The sequence below is a fragment of the Colobus angolensis genome, unplaced genomic scaffold (genome assembly GCF_000951035.1).
Source record: "Colobus angolensis palliatus isolate OR3802 unplaced genomic scaffold, Cang.pa_1.0 Scaffold58, whole genome shotgun sequence".
NCBI lineage: Eukaryota > Metazoa > Chordata > Mammalia > Primates > Cercopithecidae > Colobus > Colobus angolensis.
In genome coordinates, this window is record NW_012119376.1 from 11,178,294 (window position 1) to 11,197,057 (window position 18,764).

Sequence of the window (18,764 nt, forward strand, 5' to 3'; positions counted from 1 at the left end):
AGCCGGGCATAGTGGTGGGTGCCTGTAATCCCAGCTACTCAGGAGGCTGAGGCAGGAGAATTGCTTGAACCCAGGAGGGAGAGGTTGCAGTGAGCCGAGATCGCACCAATGCACTCCAACCTGGGCGACAGAGTGAGACTCCATCTCAAAACAAAACAAAACAGAAGTGTATGTCTGAAATACAGGAGATCCCTTAGGATGTCTCTTAGTATTACCATGTCCTGTGATTAAGGTCAATGAGAAATTACAACAACTCAATCCAAGTAAGACTGTGAATGGCCCAGACTCTTCAGAAATGTAGGTTTGGGTCACTTGCCACATGAACAACCACAATCAACTGAGGTTCTTGTTGAAGGTAAAGGGAATATAGAATGGGTAGTAAAGGAAGGTAGTTATAAGTACCAGCTATGACCAGGTGACCAGTCGCAGAAATAAGCACTTTAACTGTGATGAGTATTTCCTCCCTGTTTTGTTAAGAATATGTTTGTGCATCTATGTACATATATTAATATCTTTGTTTTCATTCTTTTCTTATTTCTTTATCATGTAACACAACATTTATTGACTTTATATCAGTATCTACAAGATTTATTGACTTTATGTCAGTATTTAAGAATTGTCAATTTTATATCATAGTATTTAAGTTATGGGATATCAGCAGAAGAGTAAACATCACCCAAGGACTTTACCTTGTCTTCTGGGGAAGGGACTAGAATGTTTTCTGTTGTACACAGAACAGGTGCATTATATTAGGTGGAATTATCACTTTGCTGTTGTCTTTATTTGGAGATTAAGTGTGACACAAAGAGGTATGTATGGCTGCCAAGTTGAAAGGGGAGAACTTGTGATGGTTAATTTTAAGTGTCAGCTTGACTGGATTAAGGAATACGTAGAAAACTGGCAAAGCATTATTTTGGGGTGTGGCCTTGAGGGCACCTCTAAAGGAGATTGATGCATGAGTCTGAGTGGACTAAGTAGAAAAGACCCACCCCCACTAATGTGGGGGCAGGTAGGTGAGGGGGGGTAGTGTCCAATCGCCTGGGGGCCTAGATAGAACCGCAGGTAGGTCACTCACTCTCCCGGAGCTGGGATACATGCTTCTTCTCTGGCCTTCGGACATCAGGTTCTCCAGCCTTTGGCCTTTGGACGCTAGGACTTACACCAGCAGCCCCCAGATTCTCAGTTCTTCAGACTTGGACTGAGCCACGCTAGTGGCATCCCAGGATCTCCAGCTTGCAGACAGCCTGCCATGGGATTTCTCAGCTTTCATAATTGTATGAGCCAATTCCCCTAATAAATCTCCTCTCTTCTCTTTCTCCATCTCTTTCTCTCTCTCTCTCTCTAGATATATCCTATTGGTTTTATTCTCTGGAAAACCGTAATACACACACACACACACACACACACACACACACACACATATATAATCATAGAGATATGAAAGTGTAGTTTTGTATCTTAACTTGGCACTAAGCATTTGCACCACTTCCACATGTGCTGTGGCTTTTGTCATTTCTGACAACCTGATGGCCATTCTGCTGTGGCTTTAAAACTACTTTGTCCAGACAGGGGCTGCACAATAGGGTCCCTTTTATCAAGTCCTTATCGTTGTGTAGAGAAGGCTATTTTGAGAGGATATAAAGGGATATAAAGTAGAAGGAGTTTCCGCTAAATGTTCATTCAGGCTTTCTGGCAATACAAAAATGATGGAGAACGTCATGACTTCAAGACAGGAAGAAAACACTCTGTGAGGTGACTGTGTCATCCCCTGGCAGGAAGAAAGATTCTAAAGTTCTTGAGGAAAGTTGGTTGGATGACAAGAGTAAAACAGGTTACAATGGCATACTTTTCTATAAGCCAAATTCATATGATGTAATCCATAGAGAGGGTTTAATGTAAACCATTATGAAAGCATTTTATTTCTCAAGAACTTCCTGTGGGCTAGGCCCTCTCCTGGGCACCAGGGATGATGTGGCAAATAATGTAGATAATTATTCTGGCTAGGGGCAGTGGCTTACGCCTATAATCCCAGCACTTTGGGAGGCTTAGGTGGGCGGATCACTTGTGCCCAGGAGTTTGAGACCAGCCTGACTAACACAGCAAGACCTCATCTTTGCACATAATATAAATATGAGCCAGGCATGGTGGCACACACCCGTGGTCCCATCTAGTAGAGAGGCTGAGGTGGGAAGATTGCTTGAACCCGGGAAGCGGAGGTTGCGGTGAGCCGTGATTGTACCACTGCACTCCAGACTGAGGGACAGAGCAAGACCCTGTCTTAAACAAACAAACATGATATCCCTATCTCATAGAGACTATTTTCTAGTTGGGTGAATCAATAATAAACCCAGAAAAAGTCACATAATAAAACTAATATGCAAATAATTGAAATAGAGTCAATGACGAAGAATGGCCAGCTACTGGCTACTTTCGGTCCACTGTGTCAATGTGATTTTTTTTTTTGAGACAGTGTCTCACTCTGTCGCCCAGGCTGGAGTGCAGTGATGTGATCTCAGCTCACTGCAGCCTCCACCTCCCGGGTTCAAGCAATTCTCCTGCCTCAGCCTCCCAAGTAGCTAGGACTACAGGCGCACGCCACCACGCCCAGCTAATTTTTGTATTTTTAAGTAGAGATGGGGTTTCACCATGTTGACCAGGATGGTCTTGATCTCCTGACCTCGTGATCTGCCCGCCTTGGCCTCCCAAAGTTCTGGGATTACAGGCATGAGCTACTACTCCCAGCCTATAAGATATTTACTGGGAGATCCGAATGACAAGAAGGAGCCAGCTATGTGAGCATGAGGAGGAAAGCATTCCAGGTGAAGGGCACAGCAAAGGTGAAGTCCCTTGGACAGACACTAGCTTGGCCTGCAAAGGGAACAGAGAGCACCACAGTGGTACAAACCTGGAGGGAGAGGGAAGGTAGAAGGAGAGGTCAGAGAGGCAGGCAGCGACCTGATTAGAGAATGTTAGGCAGGTGAGAGACACAAATTGTGCTGCCTGACCTTCAAGGAACTCAAAGTCCAGAGAAACACCTGAGATTTAAATAACTAAACACATAAATTCCTGACTGAGGGATCCAATGCCTGGGGTGGGGGGTAGGGACAGGTTATTCTAAAGCATCAGCTGGGTGTGGGGCATTATTATAGGAAACCATGGCAGGAGAGTAGTTCTGGGCCTCCAGAAGTTCCTTCTGGGTTTATTTTTTCCCAGACATCATAGAACTGTACAATATCAGAGCTGCAGAAGACGTTCCAGCGCATTCCTCACTTGAAAAACTAGATAATCTAAATGATCAAACATGCCCAAGGCTGTACTTTAATGACATTAAGGCATAGCTGGGCCTGAGAAAAATTAGAAATGTCTGTAAGCTCACCTTTGCTTTTGGGAATGTGCAGTTACGTTTTACAAAATATAGACCACACCCTTCCTGAGTACAGCAACACCGCCCATCATGACATCCTTGTTAGATCCAGGGCTTAACACAGTGCCTGTCAAGAACCCATTCACATTACTGGGTACAAAATACAGCCAGATAGATGGAATAAGTTCTAGCATTTGATATGGCACTAGGGAAATTAGAGTTAACAATAATTTGTCGTATATTTCAAAATAGTTAAAAGGGAAGAATTGGCATGTCTCAACACAAAGAAAAGATAAATGTTTGAGATATTTGAGATGACGAATATCCCAATTATCCTAATTTCATCATTACACATTGTATACATGTTTCAAAATACCATGTTACCCCAAAATATGTTCATCAACATATATCAATACAATAAATCAATAAATGAAAGAGGTGCGCCACAGAGATCTGAATGACTAAAACTAACAGAGGCCAGGCTCAGTTGGATCTTGTTCCTCTTCTCATTCCTGCAGGATAAGCTTACTGACCTAGAAAAAGCACGATAAGCACTGACTGGCCTCTGATCTTCTTTCAGTGACTCCCTCCACCCTCTCAATAGGTCTGTATTTGCCTTCTGTTGTTTCCTTGAGCAAGTACAAACTTTCTTGAGTTAGTTTTGGTTTGCTCTCTACTTTTTCACGCTAAACTTCAGTCTTTGCTGCAAACACTTGGTAAACAAGTCTTTATTCAGTAATCATGGCATTTTGTTTCTTCATGCAGCACATTCAGGAGCACTGTCTGTGAGGGAGACTGAACGGAGGAGGGGGAGGTTGGAAGAACTAAGTGGATAATCGTTCAGGCCTTTCACAGAATTCCTATCACATAGGCTTCGCCTTGGCCCAGCAGATTAAGTGGCCCATACTGTGCAAGTGCCTTACTCACAGCCCATAATCGCTTCATGTATTATTGTTTTGATTCGTTGGAACCCTTTGCACTGTGCGACAGTGTTGTTTGTACTTGTGACGTGCGTAGGGTGGGGCTGGCAAATATACACAGATCATATTTTCTACTTAAAACTCCAACATGAGAGAGGTGCTTACTAAATTCTTTATTTCCTTTTTTTTTTAGACGGGGTCTTGCTCTGTTGCCCAGGCTGGAGTGCAGTGGCATGATCCCGGCTCACTGCAACCTCTGCCTCCCAGGTTCAAGTGATTTCTGGCTAATTTTTGTATTTTTAGTAGAGATGGGGTTTCACCATGTTGGCCTGCTGGTCTGGAACTCCTGACCTCAAGTGATCCACCCGTCTTGGCCTCCCAAGGTGCTAGGATTATAGGCGTAAGCCACCACACCTGGCCTATTTCCATTATTTTTCACAACTTATATGAGGCAAGTATAACTCTCCCTGCTATACAGATGACAAGATTAAGGGTTAGAGAATACCTTGTCTAAAATTTCACAGGTATGGCTAGTCACGGTGGCTCACACTTGTAATCCCAGCACTTTGGGAGGCTGAGGAGGGCACATCCCTTGAGCTCAGGCATATGAGATCAGCCTGACCGACATGGTAAAACCCCGTCTCTACTAAAAATACAAAAATTAGCCAGGTGTGGTGGCGGGTGCCTGTAATCCCAGCTACTTGAGAAGCTGAGGCATGAGAATCGCTTGAACCTGGGAGGCAGAGGTTGCATTAAGCTGAGATTGCGCCACTGCACTCCAGCCTGGGTGATGGAGTGAGACTCCATCTCTAAAAACAAAACAAAACAAAAAACTCACAGGTAGCAAGCCTTAGTCGTTGCCAACTAGATTGACATCCCCATAACTGTTTTTTCCATTGCTGGTTACTATTACATGTATCTTTTGTTGTTACAACTGGCATGCAGAGTTTACAGGAAACAGTCCTTAAGTCCTTAGGGGTGGCCCAAGCTTCTGTTGACTCATTCTAGATTGATTATAGGCTCAGAAATGGGAGAGACTTGGGCCGGGCGTGGTGGCTTATGCCTGTAATCCCAGCACTTTGGGAGGCTGAGGCAGGTGGATCACTTGAGGTCAGGAATTCGAGACCAGTCTGATCAACATGGTGAATCCCCATCTCTACTAAAAGTACTAAAATTAACTGGGCATAGTGGCACGTGCCTGTAATCCCAGCTACTCAGGAGGCTGAACAGGGAGAATTGCTTGAACCAGGGAAGCAGAGGCTGCAGTGAGCTGAGATCACGCCACTGCACTCCAGCCTGGGCGACACAGTAAGACTCCTCCGTCTCAAAAAAAAAAAAACAAAACAAGCAAACAAACAGAAAAAAAGAAAGAAAGAAAGAGAAAGGAAAGGAAAGGAGTGGGAGAGACTTGGAGAGAGATTTATACTGAGCAAATTAAAGCTTTCAGGTTTCACTTTAGTTTGACAAAAGATGTCCACCAGAAATCCAGACTCCTTATTTACTATGGGCCCTTTGTAAATAAAGTGGGGGTGAAAGAGAGCCCTTTATATTGTCTTCGTGTCAGTTACACCTTTAATATGTGTGTCTTAGGCAGGATTCTGGTTGCTGGACTTGTGGGGGAAGTAGATGCCCATGTAGGTTTACCTTAGAGAGAATAGAGAGGAGGCAGACCAGGCCAGAAACGGCGAGAGGCCTCTCACCCCAAAGCTCTCAGGCCTGTTTCTTGTTTGAATGCTTGACATTTTATCATTGCAAATTATTTTTTTTTGAGTTGAAAAGTGGCCTTTTAAAATGCAAATGCCTAACAGTAAAGGTATGTCGATAATATATGGCTTTCAGTAAGGCCACAGTCTTTTTTTTTTTTTTTTTTTTGAGGTAGGATCTCACTTTGTTGTCCCAGTTAGAGTGCAGTGGCAAGATCTTGGCTCACTGAAACCTCCAACACCCTGGGCTCAAGCAACTGTCCCACCTCAGCCTCCAAAATAGCTGGGAATACAGGTGTGCCACCATGCACGGATAATTTTTGTATTTTTTGTAGAGACAAGGTCTCACTATGTTGCCCAGGCTGGTTTCAAACTCTTGGGCTCAAGTGATCCTCCTGCTTCAACCTCCCAAAGTGCTGGGATTAGAGGCATGAGCCCCTGCAACTGGCCACCACAGCCCTCTTGAGTTTACCACTAGTATTAAATGTTGACTTACAAATTTTTCCAATTTACTCTTCTGTCCAGACCAATGTATCATTTTCCATAATCATATGGAAAGTTCCCTGGACACCATTTTCCAGGTCAATCCTGAGAACCAAAAATAAAGTTGTCACATACATACGATTCCTTACCTATCATATTGCATTCTAGCTGGTGTTTTTTGTTGTTGTTGTTGTTGTTTTTAATCATTGATTGGATTATAATAAATCAGACATTGACAATATTGCCAAGATGGAGATGGGTACGTTTTCAGCCTGAGAAAGATCTGTTGGTCTCTTGCTATCTAGATTCTCATTCCTCAGGGAGGCGCAGTGGCTCACACTTAAAATCCTAGCACTTTGGGAAGCTGAAGCAGGAGGATCATTTGAGCCCAGGAGTCTGAGACCAGCCTGGGCAACACAGTGAGACCATGTGTCTACAAAAGATAAAAACATTAACCAGGCATGGTGGCATGTGCCTGTAGTCCCAGCTACTCAGGAATCCGAGGTGGGAGGATCACTTGAGCCCAGGAGGTTGAGGCTGCAGTGAGCTGCGACTGTACCACTGTACTCTAGCCTGGAGAACAGAGTGAAACTCTATCTCAAAAAAAAAAAAAAAAAAGTTTTTCATTCCTCCCATGTCAAGGATTCCCACTGGCTTCTTCTCTTTAATTTATCCCCTGAATGACATACAAAATTTACTACCAAATCATGTTCCTACCCTCCCATCAATTTTCCTATGGGCTTACTTTTTAGAAGGAATGGGTGTAGAATATTATCTCCTCTGTCTTGGAAAATATATAAGCCCTGCATAAATGAAATAATTAGTTTTGTGGGTTTTAATAACTTTTAACATTATGATTATAGATAGTGTTCTCTTAGTTATCTGCTGTATCACATTCTTATCTTTATGCTTGACAATTATGAATATGGAAGGTAATAATTACTATACAACCTGTGTCTATAAATAGACATTTAAATAACCACCATTGCTAGTGACTTGTCTATAATAGCTATAATGAATAAACTCATTTGTCATCATCATTTTCTGTTGGATGAATATTGTAAAAAAAAAAAAAAAAAGACATGGCTTTGCTGACAACCTTCAACAAAAACTGATCCATTCAGTTTCTCTCTAGAGTAATAATTATGTTTTCTGTAATTATAATAATTATGTTTTCTGGTATTTCTATGTGCTGTTTTGAGGGTGTTCCAGGGAAAGGTTTCTATGTGCATCAAACAATGAATCAAAAAGTATGGGAACTTAAACTCTGCATAGGATTGTTCTAAAATTGATGGTACTTTGAACAATATGAAACAATTATATTGCCTTGTTATCAATGGAAGATAACATGCACGGGGAATTATGAACATTACAGCTGATACATTTAAGAAGTGTCTTAAGAGTGAATATGGTTAAGTCCTTATAAAAATATTTTTCAAAATATTTTCTCTAATATGTTGAGAAATATCAGTAATTTATAAGCCTTTTAAAATTAAATGGAAAAAGTCGTATCTTTGTGAAGCTCTCAGTTTTTAGCATTGATAGTCCATCAGACTATAGGGGAATAAAATCGAAGAGTGAAAAAAAATTTTCTGAAGCATTAAAATGCACATGCACTGGGAAACATTTAGTTTCAGTGCAAGCTTTTTTATCGTGGTCAATCATTCCCACTTGAGGGTTTTGACTGCAGTTTTCCCAGCACCCAGACATAAATGTGACACCATTCGTTTGGAGGAGTGGGGAGGTAATTAGCCTATCTCATATCAAGCCGTCTATATTTTCCATGACTGCACGAGGCGTTGTAGAGAAATTCTCTGGACCGATAGAATCTCAGGAGACAAGTGGGGGAAGTCGCGTATACAGAGCAAGTTCTCTCAGAGAACTCGATCGCCCTCTAGGTCGCATTTACAAACAGTTCGCGAGGCTACTCTGAGCACTTCGCCACCAGCGAGTAAGAGGAAAGGGGCCGGATTCCTCCCAGTAGGAGGACTATCTGGACCAAAGAAAGAGTCTGGCGACAGGAAGGAAGGACAGATCAAGCGTTTGAATAGCAGCTACAGGGCAACCTAAAGCCTGTGCAGTGTTAACAGGCGCGCGTCACAAACAGCTCCCCCCGTCTCCCCCTCCCCCCAAGCACCCCTCCGCCGTGTGTCACCTTCCTGTTCGGAAGTCTTAGTAGGTTGCTGGGACAGAACAGGGGGCGCCTGCTCCACCCATCAGGTATCCGGTTGGAAGAAAAGCCAGTCTCAACAACTTGATTCTCTCTGTTAAATGATAAGTTTAGCCGACCATCCGTCTCCAAGTGCTGAACATTAGGGTAGGGGAGGAAGGAGCACATCAGACGTTCCCTTTCTTTTCCAACCACAAATCATACGGTTGCATCTATTCTCTATTCCGCGTAGAGCCTTCTGACTTGAATTCCACGTTCCTCCCGGAATGCATGCCACAGAGCCTCTTTGAGAAAATGAACCCTGTGCATGTGTTTTGAATTTTTTCGGGACTGATTTGTGAGGATAATCAGTTAAGTTATATTTCTTGTGTGTCGTGCTGGGGGTTTAATAAAGCTAGGACGCTGATGACTGTAATTTTCTGAGTGATGTTGCAATGGGGAGAATAAATGGCCCAGGGTTGAACTTTGCAGCTTGCTCCCTTCCTGTATTTAAATTGCCTTGATATAAAGTGGGGTTCATAACAGAACAGGGATAGCCGCCTCTGGCTCGTGCTCTCACGTCATCTCAGAGCTTCCAGCTTATCAGAGGCATGTAGCAGGGAGGCCTACTTCAGCCATAACTGAGCTCTACCTCCAGCCTCCAGAAGTAATCCCCAACCTGCATATCCTTGGGCAACCCGAAGAATGAAAGAAGCAGCTTTAAAATCCCCTTTGAAAGGTTCGTACTTACAGTACTATATTTTGCAGATGCCTCAGAGGATTTGGGGTTACTTGACATGGGGAAAGCACATAAGGTGGGGTGTAGGAGAGGGTCTCTGGTTGTAGGTTTCTTAATTTAATGTTTGAAAACAAACATGCAAAAGTCTGTGTGCAGGTTGATATTTCTGGACAGCCTGAGCACAATTTGCCCCCTCAACAGGGGAAGGAACCAGGTGGGAGCAGGGCTAGGGTGGGCTAGGCTAGTTGAATGGTGGGACATGACGTATGGGTGGTATTGGCAATAACAAAGTCATATTCTATGACGATTCCGTGCAAAAGGAAGCAGACATAGGCCAGTTACTGTGATTTGAAATTGCCTAAACATTGCTTTAGGTTGGCATGTCAATTTCAGGTGCTAGTAAGTGCTTTATTTTATTTTATTTTTATTTTTATTTTTTGAGACGAGTCTGGCTCTGTTGCCAGGCTGGAGTGCAGTGGCACGATCTCGGCTCACGGCAACCTCCTCCTCGCGGGTTCAAGCGATTCTCCTGCCTCAGCATCTCGAGTAGCTGAGACTACAGGCGCCCACCACCACGCCTGGCTAATTTTTCTGTTTTTAGTAGACAAGAATTTTCTCCGTGTTAGCCAGGTTGGTCTCGATCTCTTGGCCTCGTGATCACCTGCCTCGGCCTCCCAAAGTGCTGGGATTACAGGTGTGAGCTGAGCCACTGCGCCCGTCCCCAGTAAGTGCTTTTTTTTAAAAGTGTGGGCACTAAGAAAACGTTCCCAGCCAGACTCCAGGAAAGAGAATGTGTGTTTCTCTTCTCTCGGTTTGCGACTGTTGCAACAAAGCAAACCAAGAAGCAGTTGAGACTAGAGATCACTTTAGGGCAAGTGGGGGTGGTTTTGCCTGCAAAACAAACCCCTGCCCAAGACCAAGGAAAAGGCGTTTCACACCCTATTCCTGGTTTGACAGCTGGTATTTCGGGACTGTGCCAGATCCAGTAGGCAACTTTAAAATGGCAGAGCCCTTGGCAGCAAGAGGTCATGGCAGGGCAGCCACCGCAGACAGCAACAGCGAGCGCCAGGTACCTGGCCCTGCGAATAGTGGTAACTTGTAACTGCTTGCTCTGGGCCCAATCGCTGTGCTCGTGGCTTCCCGGCCAGCACTGGCTCACGTCGCCGCGCCGGCGGTCAGCCTGCGGCTCCCAGACATCCTCCAGTCGCGGGGTTACTGGAAGGCACCGGCATCTCTGCTCTGCAGAGCCCGGGCCGCCGCCTCCAGCTTCCCTCCCTTCCCTGCCCTGCCTTCTGCAGCGGGGTCACCCGGCTAATCTTTCAGGATAAAGTCACAGTTTCTGTGGGACTCGAGAGAAAGAGCGAGGTGGCAAAACTAAGACAAGCCCTGGGGCAGCCTTGAGTTAAACCCAGGGAGGAGTAGGGATGATTTTAAGACCATGTATCGTGACCTGCAGGGTTTTCAGGTGGGAGAGCGGGAGAGAAGCAGGCCCCATAGAGGAATCGAGGATGCCCAGGTCACGCCAGGTCGGTTCCCCGGCAAAGCTACCTCCTCCCTTCGCTTGTTACCTCCTCACGTGTTCTTGGCATGACAGAGATTAAAAATGCAAGGAAAAAAATTACATGCGGAACGGACAAAATGTTCTCAGAGATTACTTTAGAAAAAAAAAAGTGAAATGCAGATTGTACTTTTTCCTTTAGAGCAGAGACGACTTTTATTTCCGCCCCCTCCCCTCCACATTCCTGACCTCTCCCTCCCCCCTTCCCTCTTTCTTTCCTTCCTTCCTCCTCTTCCAAGTTCTGGGATTTTTCAGCCTTGCTTGGTTTTGGCCAAAAGCACAAAAAAGGCGTTTTCGGAAGCGACCCGACCGTGCACAAGGGCCATTTGTTTGTTTTGGGACTCGGGGCAGGAAATCTTGCCCGGCCTGAGTCACGGCGGCTCCTTCAAGGAAACGTCAGTGCTCGCCGGTCGCTCTCGCCTGCCGTGCGCCCCGCCGCCCGCTGCCCATGGGGGAGATGCAGGGCGCGCTGGCTAGGGCCCGGCTCGAGTCCCTGCTGCGGCCCCGCCACAAAAAGAGGGCCGATGCGCAGAAAAGGAGCGAGTCCTTCCTGCTGAGCGGACTGGGTAAGCGCGGTCGCCGGCCCCGCTGGGGACTTGGCTCACTTCCCCAGAGCAGCTCGGCTCCTGCCCGGTTCGCGGGCTCGTCGGCAGGGGCAGGCTTTCGTCGGAGTTCGGAGAGCCGGGGTCCCGGCAGCGGGAACGGGAGGACCTGGCAGGCAAGGTCTCGAGCTTCGCCCTGCGCCCCAGAGATAAACCCCTGAGGGTGGCGCGCACCGTCAGCTTGGGCTGGGGCGGGAGGTGAGGGTCCGGCCGCAGGACGGCGCCAGGCCGGGGAAAAGGAATCTGCAGGGAGGGAGTGAGCGAAGCCACCGTGGCCGCCGCGCACCCGCCGGGAAGCGCCTCGGCGCTGCGACCCTGGCTTTCTCGGGCGGCGGAATAAATGAGAGGTGGAAAACTACCCCGGGCTCTCCGGCCCTCCCCGCGCCCTCCGTCAGCGCTTTCCCTCTCTCCTGCCCCGGGGGCCGATGGAGGCACGGCCCCGCGCCAGGCCCTCCCCGGACGGTCCTCGCGCCCCTGCCCGGGGCTCGCCCTCTCAATGGGGACAGAACCGCCCGCCGCAGGCTGCGCGGCTGCCAGCAAACCGCGAGCCGGTCGGGGCGGAGGGAGGGGCGAGGCGAAGGGCGGGGCCGCTTCTCATTGTCGCGCAGGCCCCGCCCCCGCGGCGGTGCCTCGCCTATAAGGCCGAGCGCGCGGCCCGGCACAGCATACACCGAGCCGGTCTCCGAGCGCTAACGTCTTCCTGTCTCCTCGCGGCGGTGATGACGGTGAAAACCGAGGCAGCTAAGGGCACCCTCACTTACTCCAGGATGAGGGGCATGGTGGCAATTCTCATCGGTGGGTGCAGGAATCTGGCAGGACTTCTGCTCCAGGAGACTCAAAGTGGAAATTTTTTGAAAGTCCGGGATCAGATTAGTGTATGTGGCTCCGGACGTTATGAAGCCGTCTAAACGTTTCTTTATCTCTCCTCGTTAATCCACAGCTTTCATGAAGCAAAGGAGGATGGGCCTGAACGACTTTATTCAGAAGATTGCCAATAACTCCTATGCATGCAAACAGTAAGTTTGATGGGATTTGAGGAAGTAAGAATAACTAGTCTGGTTTGAATTTGCCAGCAGTAAACATTCTCATCACGGCGTTTATCGGGAAGGCGAAGACTTCTTCTGGGGTGGGAATCTCTTTTCTCCTTAAATTTTAATATATTAGACACATTTTTAGCATTAAAGTTAATTTGCTGATTTGGCTTGAACTGGAGTTGTAAGATAAATGATTCGTGTCGGCCGAATTCACGCCCTTTCTCCATGAACAACAATCCTATTTCTGTATTTAACGGGGTTTATTATTTTCTTTAACTGAGTAATATATGGGGTATTTTCAGTTTAAACACCGAATTATCCGGGCAGAAGACGGTAGAGCCAGAAACTGACTTTTGATGTTGGTGTGCCCCCTAGTGGCGAGCTGGATTCTAAATCATGCCCTTTATTCCCTGCAGCCCTGAAGTTCAGTCCATCTTGAAAATCTCCCAACCTCAGGAGCCTGAGCTTATGAATGCCAACCCTTCTCCTCCAGTAAGTATTTTCCATGTGCAGTGCCTCTGTGGAGAACTGTACGGGAGTCAGTTAGTATTCCTGCATTAATGGTTTAAAACAGCATTTCTAGAATTTAGTATCAAAGCAGGAATGCTTCATTACTTTATGGCATAACAAGTGATAACAAATATTTAAGTATTCAGTCAGTATTATTTTATTTTTTCGTGGGCGTATTTCACCTCCAAAGTGGATTATTTTAAAAGGCGTATTTCATAAAAAGGTTTTATCTGTCCGAAACAACATGATTGTGTGCAGTTTCCATACTCATTTGAAATGACTTGTGATGAAATGTAGTTTTGAATGTTTATAGATAGATGTATGGTCATTTGCTTCAGTCATTTGTAGATGTAACATCTTCTACATCGTTTATATTATAGATGTCTTCCTTTGAAGCAATGATATTAAAAGAAATCCTTTTCTTTTTTTCCTAGCCAAGTCCTTCTCAGCAAATCAACCTTGGCCCATCGTCCAATCCTCATGCTAAACCATCTGACTTTCACTTCTTGAAAGTGATTGGGAAGGGCAGTTTTGGAAAGGTAATTTCAAATCTGAAGATCTTTTGGTACACTTTCTTCGTGTCCTCATTTTACATTCTCCCTGGATGAGGATAGAAAAATGATTTTTTTTTAAATTGAAATTTCAGGTTCTTCTAGCAAGACACAAGGCAGAAGAAGTGTTCTATGCAGTCAAAGTTTTACAGAAGAAAGCAATCCTGAAAAAGAAAGAGGTATGAGATGTGCTTGATGAGGTTGGCATTGGAGGTAGACACTCCTTGAATAATCTTGATCTTGGAATTTTGGTGCCAAGTTGAAATATGCCACTAAATCTGAATTGTCATTTTCCTAGGAGAAGCATATTATGTCGGAGCGGAATGTTCTGCTGAAGAATGTGAAACACCCTTTCCTGGTGGGCCTTCACTTCTCTTTCCAGACTGCTGACAAACTGTACTTTGTCCTAGACTACATTAATGGTGGAGAGGTGAGCAGAGGGAATAGAAGTCAACTCTTAGTGTCTCTGCACAGCCTGCTTTGTTTTAGTTTGAGAAGAAAGTTTTTGGGGAGAATGTTACCAGAATTAGCATTTTCTTCAATCTGTCAGGTTTATAGTTAACAGATTACTTGGGGCTGCTTCCTGCAGTTGTGCTTTTGCTGTGTATGTCAAAACTAATTAAGTTCCTTTGCAACCCAGACTGACTTTGTTCTGTCTCTTGCAGTTGTTCTACCATCTCCAGAGGGAACGCTGCTTCCTGGAACCACGGGCTCGTTTCTATGCTGCTGAAATAGCCAGTGCCTTGGGCTACCTGCACTCACTGAACATCGTTTATAGGTAAGCCTGAGAGCTCTTAAGGCTACCTGTTTGGGTATAAAGGAGACGTAGCACTGGCTCTTTCATAGGGCCTTAAAATAATTAGTGTTTATGTGCAACTTGGTTGCCTAAAACCAGATCCCCTAGCACGTGAGCTGGCTTGACTTCGTGCCAAGGGGGAACCAGCCAAGTAGGATTGTGCCTAATCCAGAATAGATGAGAACAAGGCTCCCTTTTTTCTTCACTATACAACTACAGTGAACCTAAAATGCCTCTAATACCTTTAGCAATTATCTTTAAGAGGATATCTTAGGAAGTGAAATTAACTTGTGCAACTACTTTTCTATTCACTTTTTTACAGAGACTTAAAACCAGAGAATATTTTGCTAGATTCACAGGGACACATTGTCCTTACTGACTTCGGACTCTGCAAGGAGAACATTGAACACAACAGCACGACATCCACCTTCTGTGGCACGCCGGAGGTAGGCGCCCTCTTGGTTTGGTGCCTGGTTTACCCCCCGCCTTCCAGGAGAGAGATGTACAATCATGCCTTGAAGTACCAAGAAGAGTAAACTCCTTTCAGAAATTACTTAGTACAATTCAGTGCAAATAAAATACATTTGCTGTTTGATGTAGCAAGAGAAATCCCAAGGCTTTCTGTTGTTTACTGAAAAGTAGCTGTTTATAAGATCTGCATCATAAAAATTTTCTACATCCCCAAGTAAGAGATACCAAGTGCTCAGCAATTTCCTAAATGTTAGTACACATAGGAAGCCAGTCACCCTCAAGAAGTCCAGCAGTTTTATCAGGAAGGAATCTAAAGATATATGTCTTCCAAGCTGGCTCTGGGTCTCTTAGCTTTTTCAAACTAAATGTGTGGTTGTGGGATTGCCTGCTTTCACACGTTCTGAACTCTTGTTTCCCTGGTCTGTCTTTCAGTATCTCGCACCTGAGGTGCTTCATAAGCAGCCTTATGACAGGACCGTGGACTGGTGGTGCCTGGGAGCCGTCTTGTATGAGATGCTGTATGGCCTGGTGAGTGGCACTTTGGGAAGCATGGAACACTACCTGCTCCCTACAATATTGTCTTCACACAGCCCATGCTTGGCCATTGTGTCTTGCCCTTAGCAGTAGGCTTATCAAATGCAGCTAAGAGGCATATTGGTCATTTTATATGTCATAAGAATAATCGCTTACCTAGTTATTTTGTGCATTTCACATTTTACTAGATAGGACCACACTTAACCTGTGTGGTGGTGAAAAGCTACCGCTTATTAACATTGCAAAATAGACACTTAAATAGCAAGGGAAAAGAAAGCATCGAGGTGGGGAGAGTTTCTCAATTCGAGCCTAGTATTTATTGCAGTTTACATCTTTTTCTCTGCTGGTAATACGTGCCATACAGAACTTCCAATTAAGTCTAAAGTAATTTTCCCCTTCTTTCAGCCTCCTTTTTATAGCCGAAACACAGCTGAAATGTACGACAACATTCTGAACAAGCCCCTCCAGTTGAAACCAAATATTACAAATTCCGCAAGACACCTCCTGGAGGGCCTCCTGCAGAAGGACAGGACAAAGCGGCTGGGAGCCAAGGATGACTTTGTGAGTGATACTTTCCTGTTCTCCTGGACCAGCGGGGACGTGCACTAGACCTCCCTGCCCTTATTGAATGCACCTGTCTAAATTAATCTTGGGTTTCTTATCAACAGATGGAGATTAAGAGTCATGTCTTCTTCTCGCTAATTAACTGGGATGATCTCATTAATAAGAAGATTACTCCCCCTTTTAACCCAAATGTGGTGAGTATCTGTCTCTTCTAAGTACAGTGAAGCCCAAAGGGCATTTCTTTTCATTCAGGATTGTCTGGGGGAGGGTTGGAAGGAATACACTGGCAGATATTTTCTCCATAAACCCATTATTTTTCCTACATAAAAAGTACATGTTTGTGTCCCAACAAGGCTCCCATGATTTTTAAGCACATTTATCAATAAAAGCATCAAAAGGCAAAAAATGAATGTTATTCTTATGTTTAAACTGTGTTATGTTTAAACTGTGTGTAGCCTTTTGAGATTTTGCGCTTGAAATGGGTGATTATGGAAGTTGATGTAAGACTTAAACTTGGTATGTAAAGCCTGCTCAGGATTTCCCTGTCCTGTGTCCAGTGTGAGTTCTTGACAAGCGTGTTTTTCCCTTCCCGTCACAGAGTGGGCCCAATGACCTGCGGCACTTTGACCCTGAGTTTACCGAAGAGCCTGTCCCCAATTCCATTGGCAAGTCCCCCGACAGCATCCTCGTCACAGCCAGCGTCAAGGAAGCTGCCGAGGCTTTCCTAGGCTTTTCCTACGCGCCTCCCACGGACTCTTTCCTCTGAACGCTGTTAGGACTTGCTTTTAAAGGGTTTTATGTGTGTTTCTGAATGTTTTAGTTAGCCTTTTGATGGAGCCGCCAGCTGACAGGACATGTTACAAGAGAATTTGCACATCTCTGGAAGCTTAGCAATCTTATTGCACACTGTTCGCTGGAAGCTTTTTGAAGAGCACATCCTCCTCAGTGAGCTCATGAGGTTTTCATTTTTATTCTTCCTTCCAACGTGGTGCTATCTCTGAAACGAGCATTAGAGTGCCGCCTTAGACAGAGGCAGGAGTTCTAAGACAGAAGGCGGACACTGTTCTAAGAAAGGTCTCCTGCAGGTCTCTCTAGGCTGTGATGATGAATATTATGAAATGTGCCTTTTCTGAAGAGATTATGTTAGCTCCAAAGCTTTTCCTATCGCAGAGTGTTTCAGTTCTTTATTTTCCCTTGTGGATATGCTGTGTGAACAGTTGTGTGAGTGTGGTATGCCTGGTCACAGATGGATTTTGTTATAAGCATCAATGTGACACTTGCAGGACACGACAACGTGGGACATTGTTTGTTTCTTCCATATTTGGAAGATAAATTTATGTGTAGACTTTTTTGTAAGATATGGTTAATAATTAAAATTTATTGAAATGGTCTTGCAATGACTCATTCAGATGCTTAAAGAAAGCATTGCTGCTACAAATATTTCTATTTTTAGAAAGGGTTTTTATGGACCAATGCCCCAGTTGTCAGTCAGAGCCGTTGGTGTTTTTCATTGTTTAAAATGTCACCTGTAAAATGGGCATTATTTATGTTTTTTTTTTTTTTTTGCATTCCTGATAATTGTATGTATTGTATAAAGAAAGTCTGTACATTGGGTTATAACACTAGTATATTTAAACTTACAGGCTTATTTGTAATGTAAACCACCATTTTAATGTACTGTAATTAACATGGTTATAATATGTACAATCCTTCCCTCCTCCCATCACACTTCTTTTGTGTGTGATAAACTGATTTTGGTTTGCAATAAAACCTTGAAAAATATTTACACATATTGTGTCATGTATTATTTTGTATATTTTGGTTAAGGGGGCAATGATGGGTCAGTTTAAAATTGACAACCATGAAAACTCTGCTGTAATTTCCAGCTTAGTGGTTCGTTCCCAACAGCAGTGGTTTCTGACTCCAGGGGAGTGCAGGATGGTCTTAAAGCCAACCTAGATTCCAGGCCCTTTTAGCAGCATTTTGTGGTGTCTGTCATTCATAAATCCATCCAAAGAAATCCTTTGCAATTTACTCATCTTGCAAGGATGGCTATGAAGTAATGCTTCCTGTATTTATTGCCTGTCCTGTGAAGTTGGACTATTTGTCCTGACATTTGGCTTGTCTTCAGTAACAGGTAATTCTTTCCAGAAATATTTGAAAGCCTGCTCTGGGCTGGGCTCTATTCTGAGTGCTCAGCATATTGTAGTGGACAAAGCAGACAACTCTTTGCCCTTCCAGAGCCTGATGAAGGCAGACTTAAAGCACTTTGTTGAGATGGAAATTGAGAAATAGTCTCTGAAGTTTAGGAGAATGCCACTCAAGAGCGTGAGAATTTTTTTTTTTTTTTTTTCTTTTTTGAAACAAGGTCTTCCTGTCACCCAGGCTGGAGTGCAGTGGTGTGATCTTGGTTCACTGCAGCTTCCGCCTCCCGGGTTCAAGTGATTCCCCCACCTCAGGCTCCTGAGTATCCGGGACTACAGTCATGCACCACCATGCCTGGCTGATTTTTGTATTTTAGTAGAGCTGGGGTATTACCATGTGGGCCAGGTCGGTCTCAAACCCCTGGCCTCAAGTGATCTGCTGCCTCGCCTCCCCAAAGTGCTGGGGAGAATGTTTTAAGTAAGTGAGTACGTTCCCGAAAAGCCGACCTGGCTGGATATCTGGTTTCTGAGAGTACCTGGAGTTGACCCAAGTCCGCAGTGGGCTCAGTAAAGTGACCCTGAAGGAGCTCATCCCTGGCTTGGACTGAAGTCTCTTGAGCCAGTGTCTACTTAGCACCCTAA

The 18,764-nt window shown here is 44.9% G+C and overlaps 1 protein-coding gene across 5 annotated transcripts in view; it reads left to right on the plus strand.

The window, feature by feature from the left end:
• The window catches only part of SGK1 (serum/glucocorticoid regulated kinase 1), a 169,039-nt gene extending 151,273 nt beyond the window's left edge, over window positions 1–17,766 (plus strand). The window contains exons 5-17 of one of the 5 annotated variants that reach the window (XM_011962122.1): window positions 8,452–8,479; window positions 9,985–9,988; window positions 12,459–12,534; window positions 12,969–13,044; window positions 13,497–13,601; window positions 13,709–13,792; window positions 13,912–14,043; window positions 14,279–14,391; window positions 14,732–14,855; window positions 15,313–15,408; window positions 15,820–15,975; window positions 16,083–16,172; window positions 16,577–17,766. In XM_011962122.1, the coding sequence (XP_011817512.1) occupies window positions 8,452–8,479; window positions 9,985–9,988; window positions 12,459–12,534; window positions 12,969–13,044; window positions 13,497–13,601; window positions 13,709–13,792; window positions 13,912–14,043; window positions 14,279–14,391; window positions 14,732–14,855; window positions 15,313–15,408; window positions 15,820–15,975; window positions 16,083–16,172; window positions 16,577–16,744 (1,252 nt within the window). In that variant the 3' untranslated portion in view covers window positions 16,745–17,766. Of the gene's footprint in view, window positions 1–8,451; window positions 8,480–9,114; window positions 9,359–9,984; window positions 9,989–11,035; window positions 11,483–12,100; window positions 12,314–12,458; window positions 12,535–12,968; window positions 13,045–13,496; window positions 13,602–13,708; window positions 13,793–13,911; window positions 14,044–14,278; window positions 14,392–14,731; window positions 14,856–15,312; window positions 15,409–15,819; window positions 15,976–16,082; window positions 16,173–16,576 lie in introns of those variants that run through there. The other 4 variants (XM_011962126.1, XM_011962123.1, XM_011962124.1 and 1 more) reach the window with 4 other exon arrangements.
• Window positions 17,767–18,764: the final 998 nt, after the last annotated feature.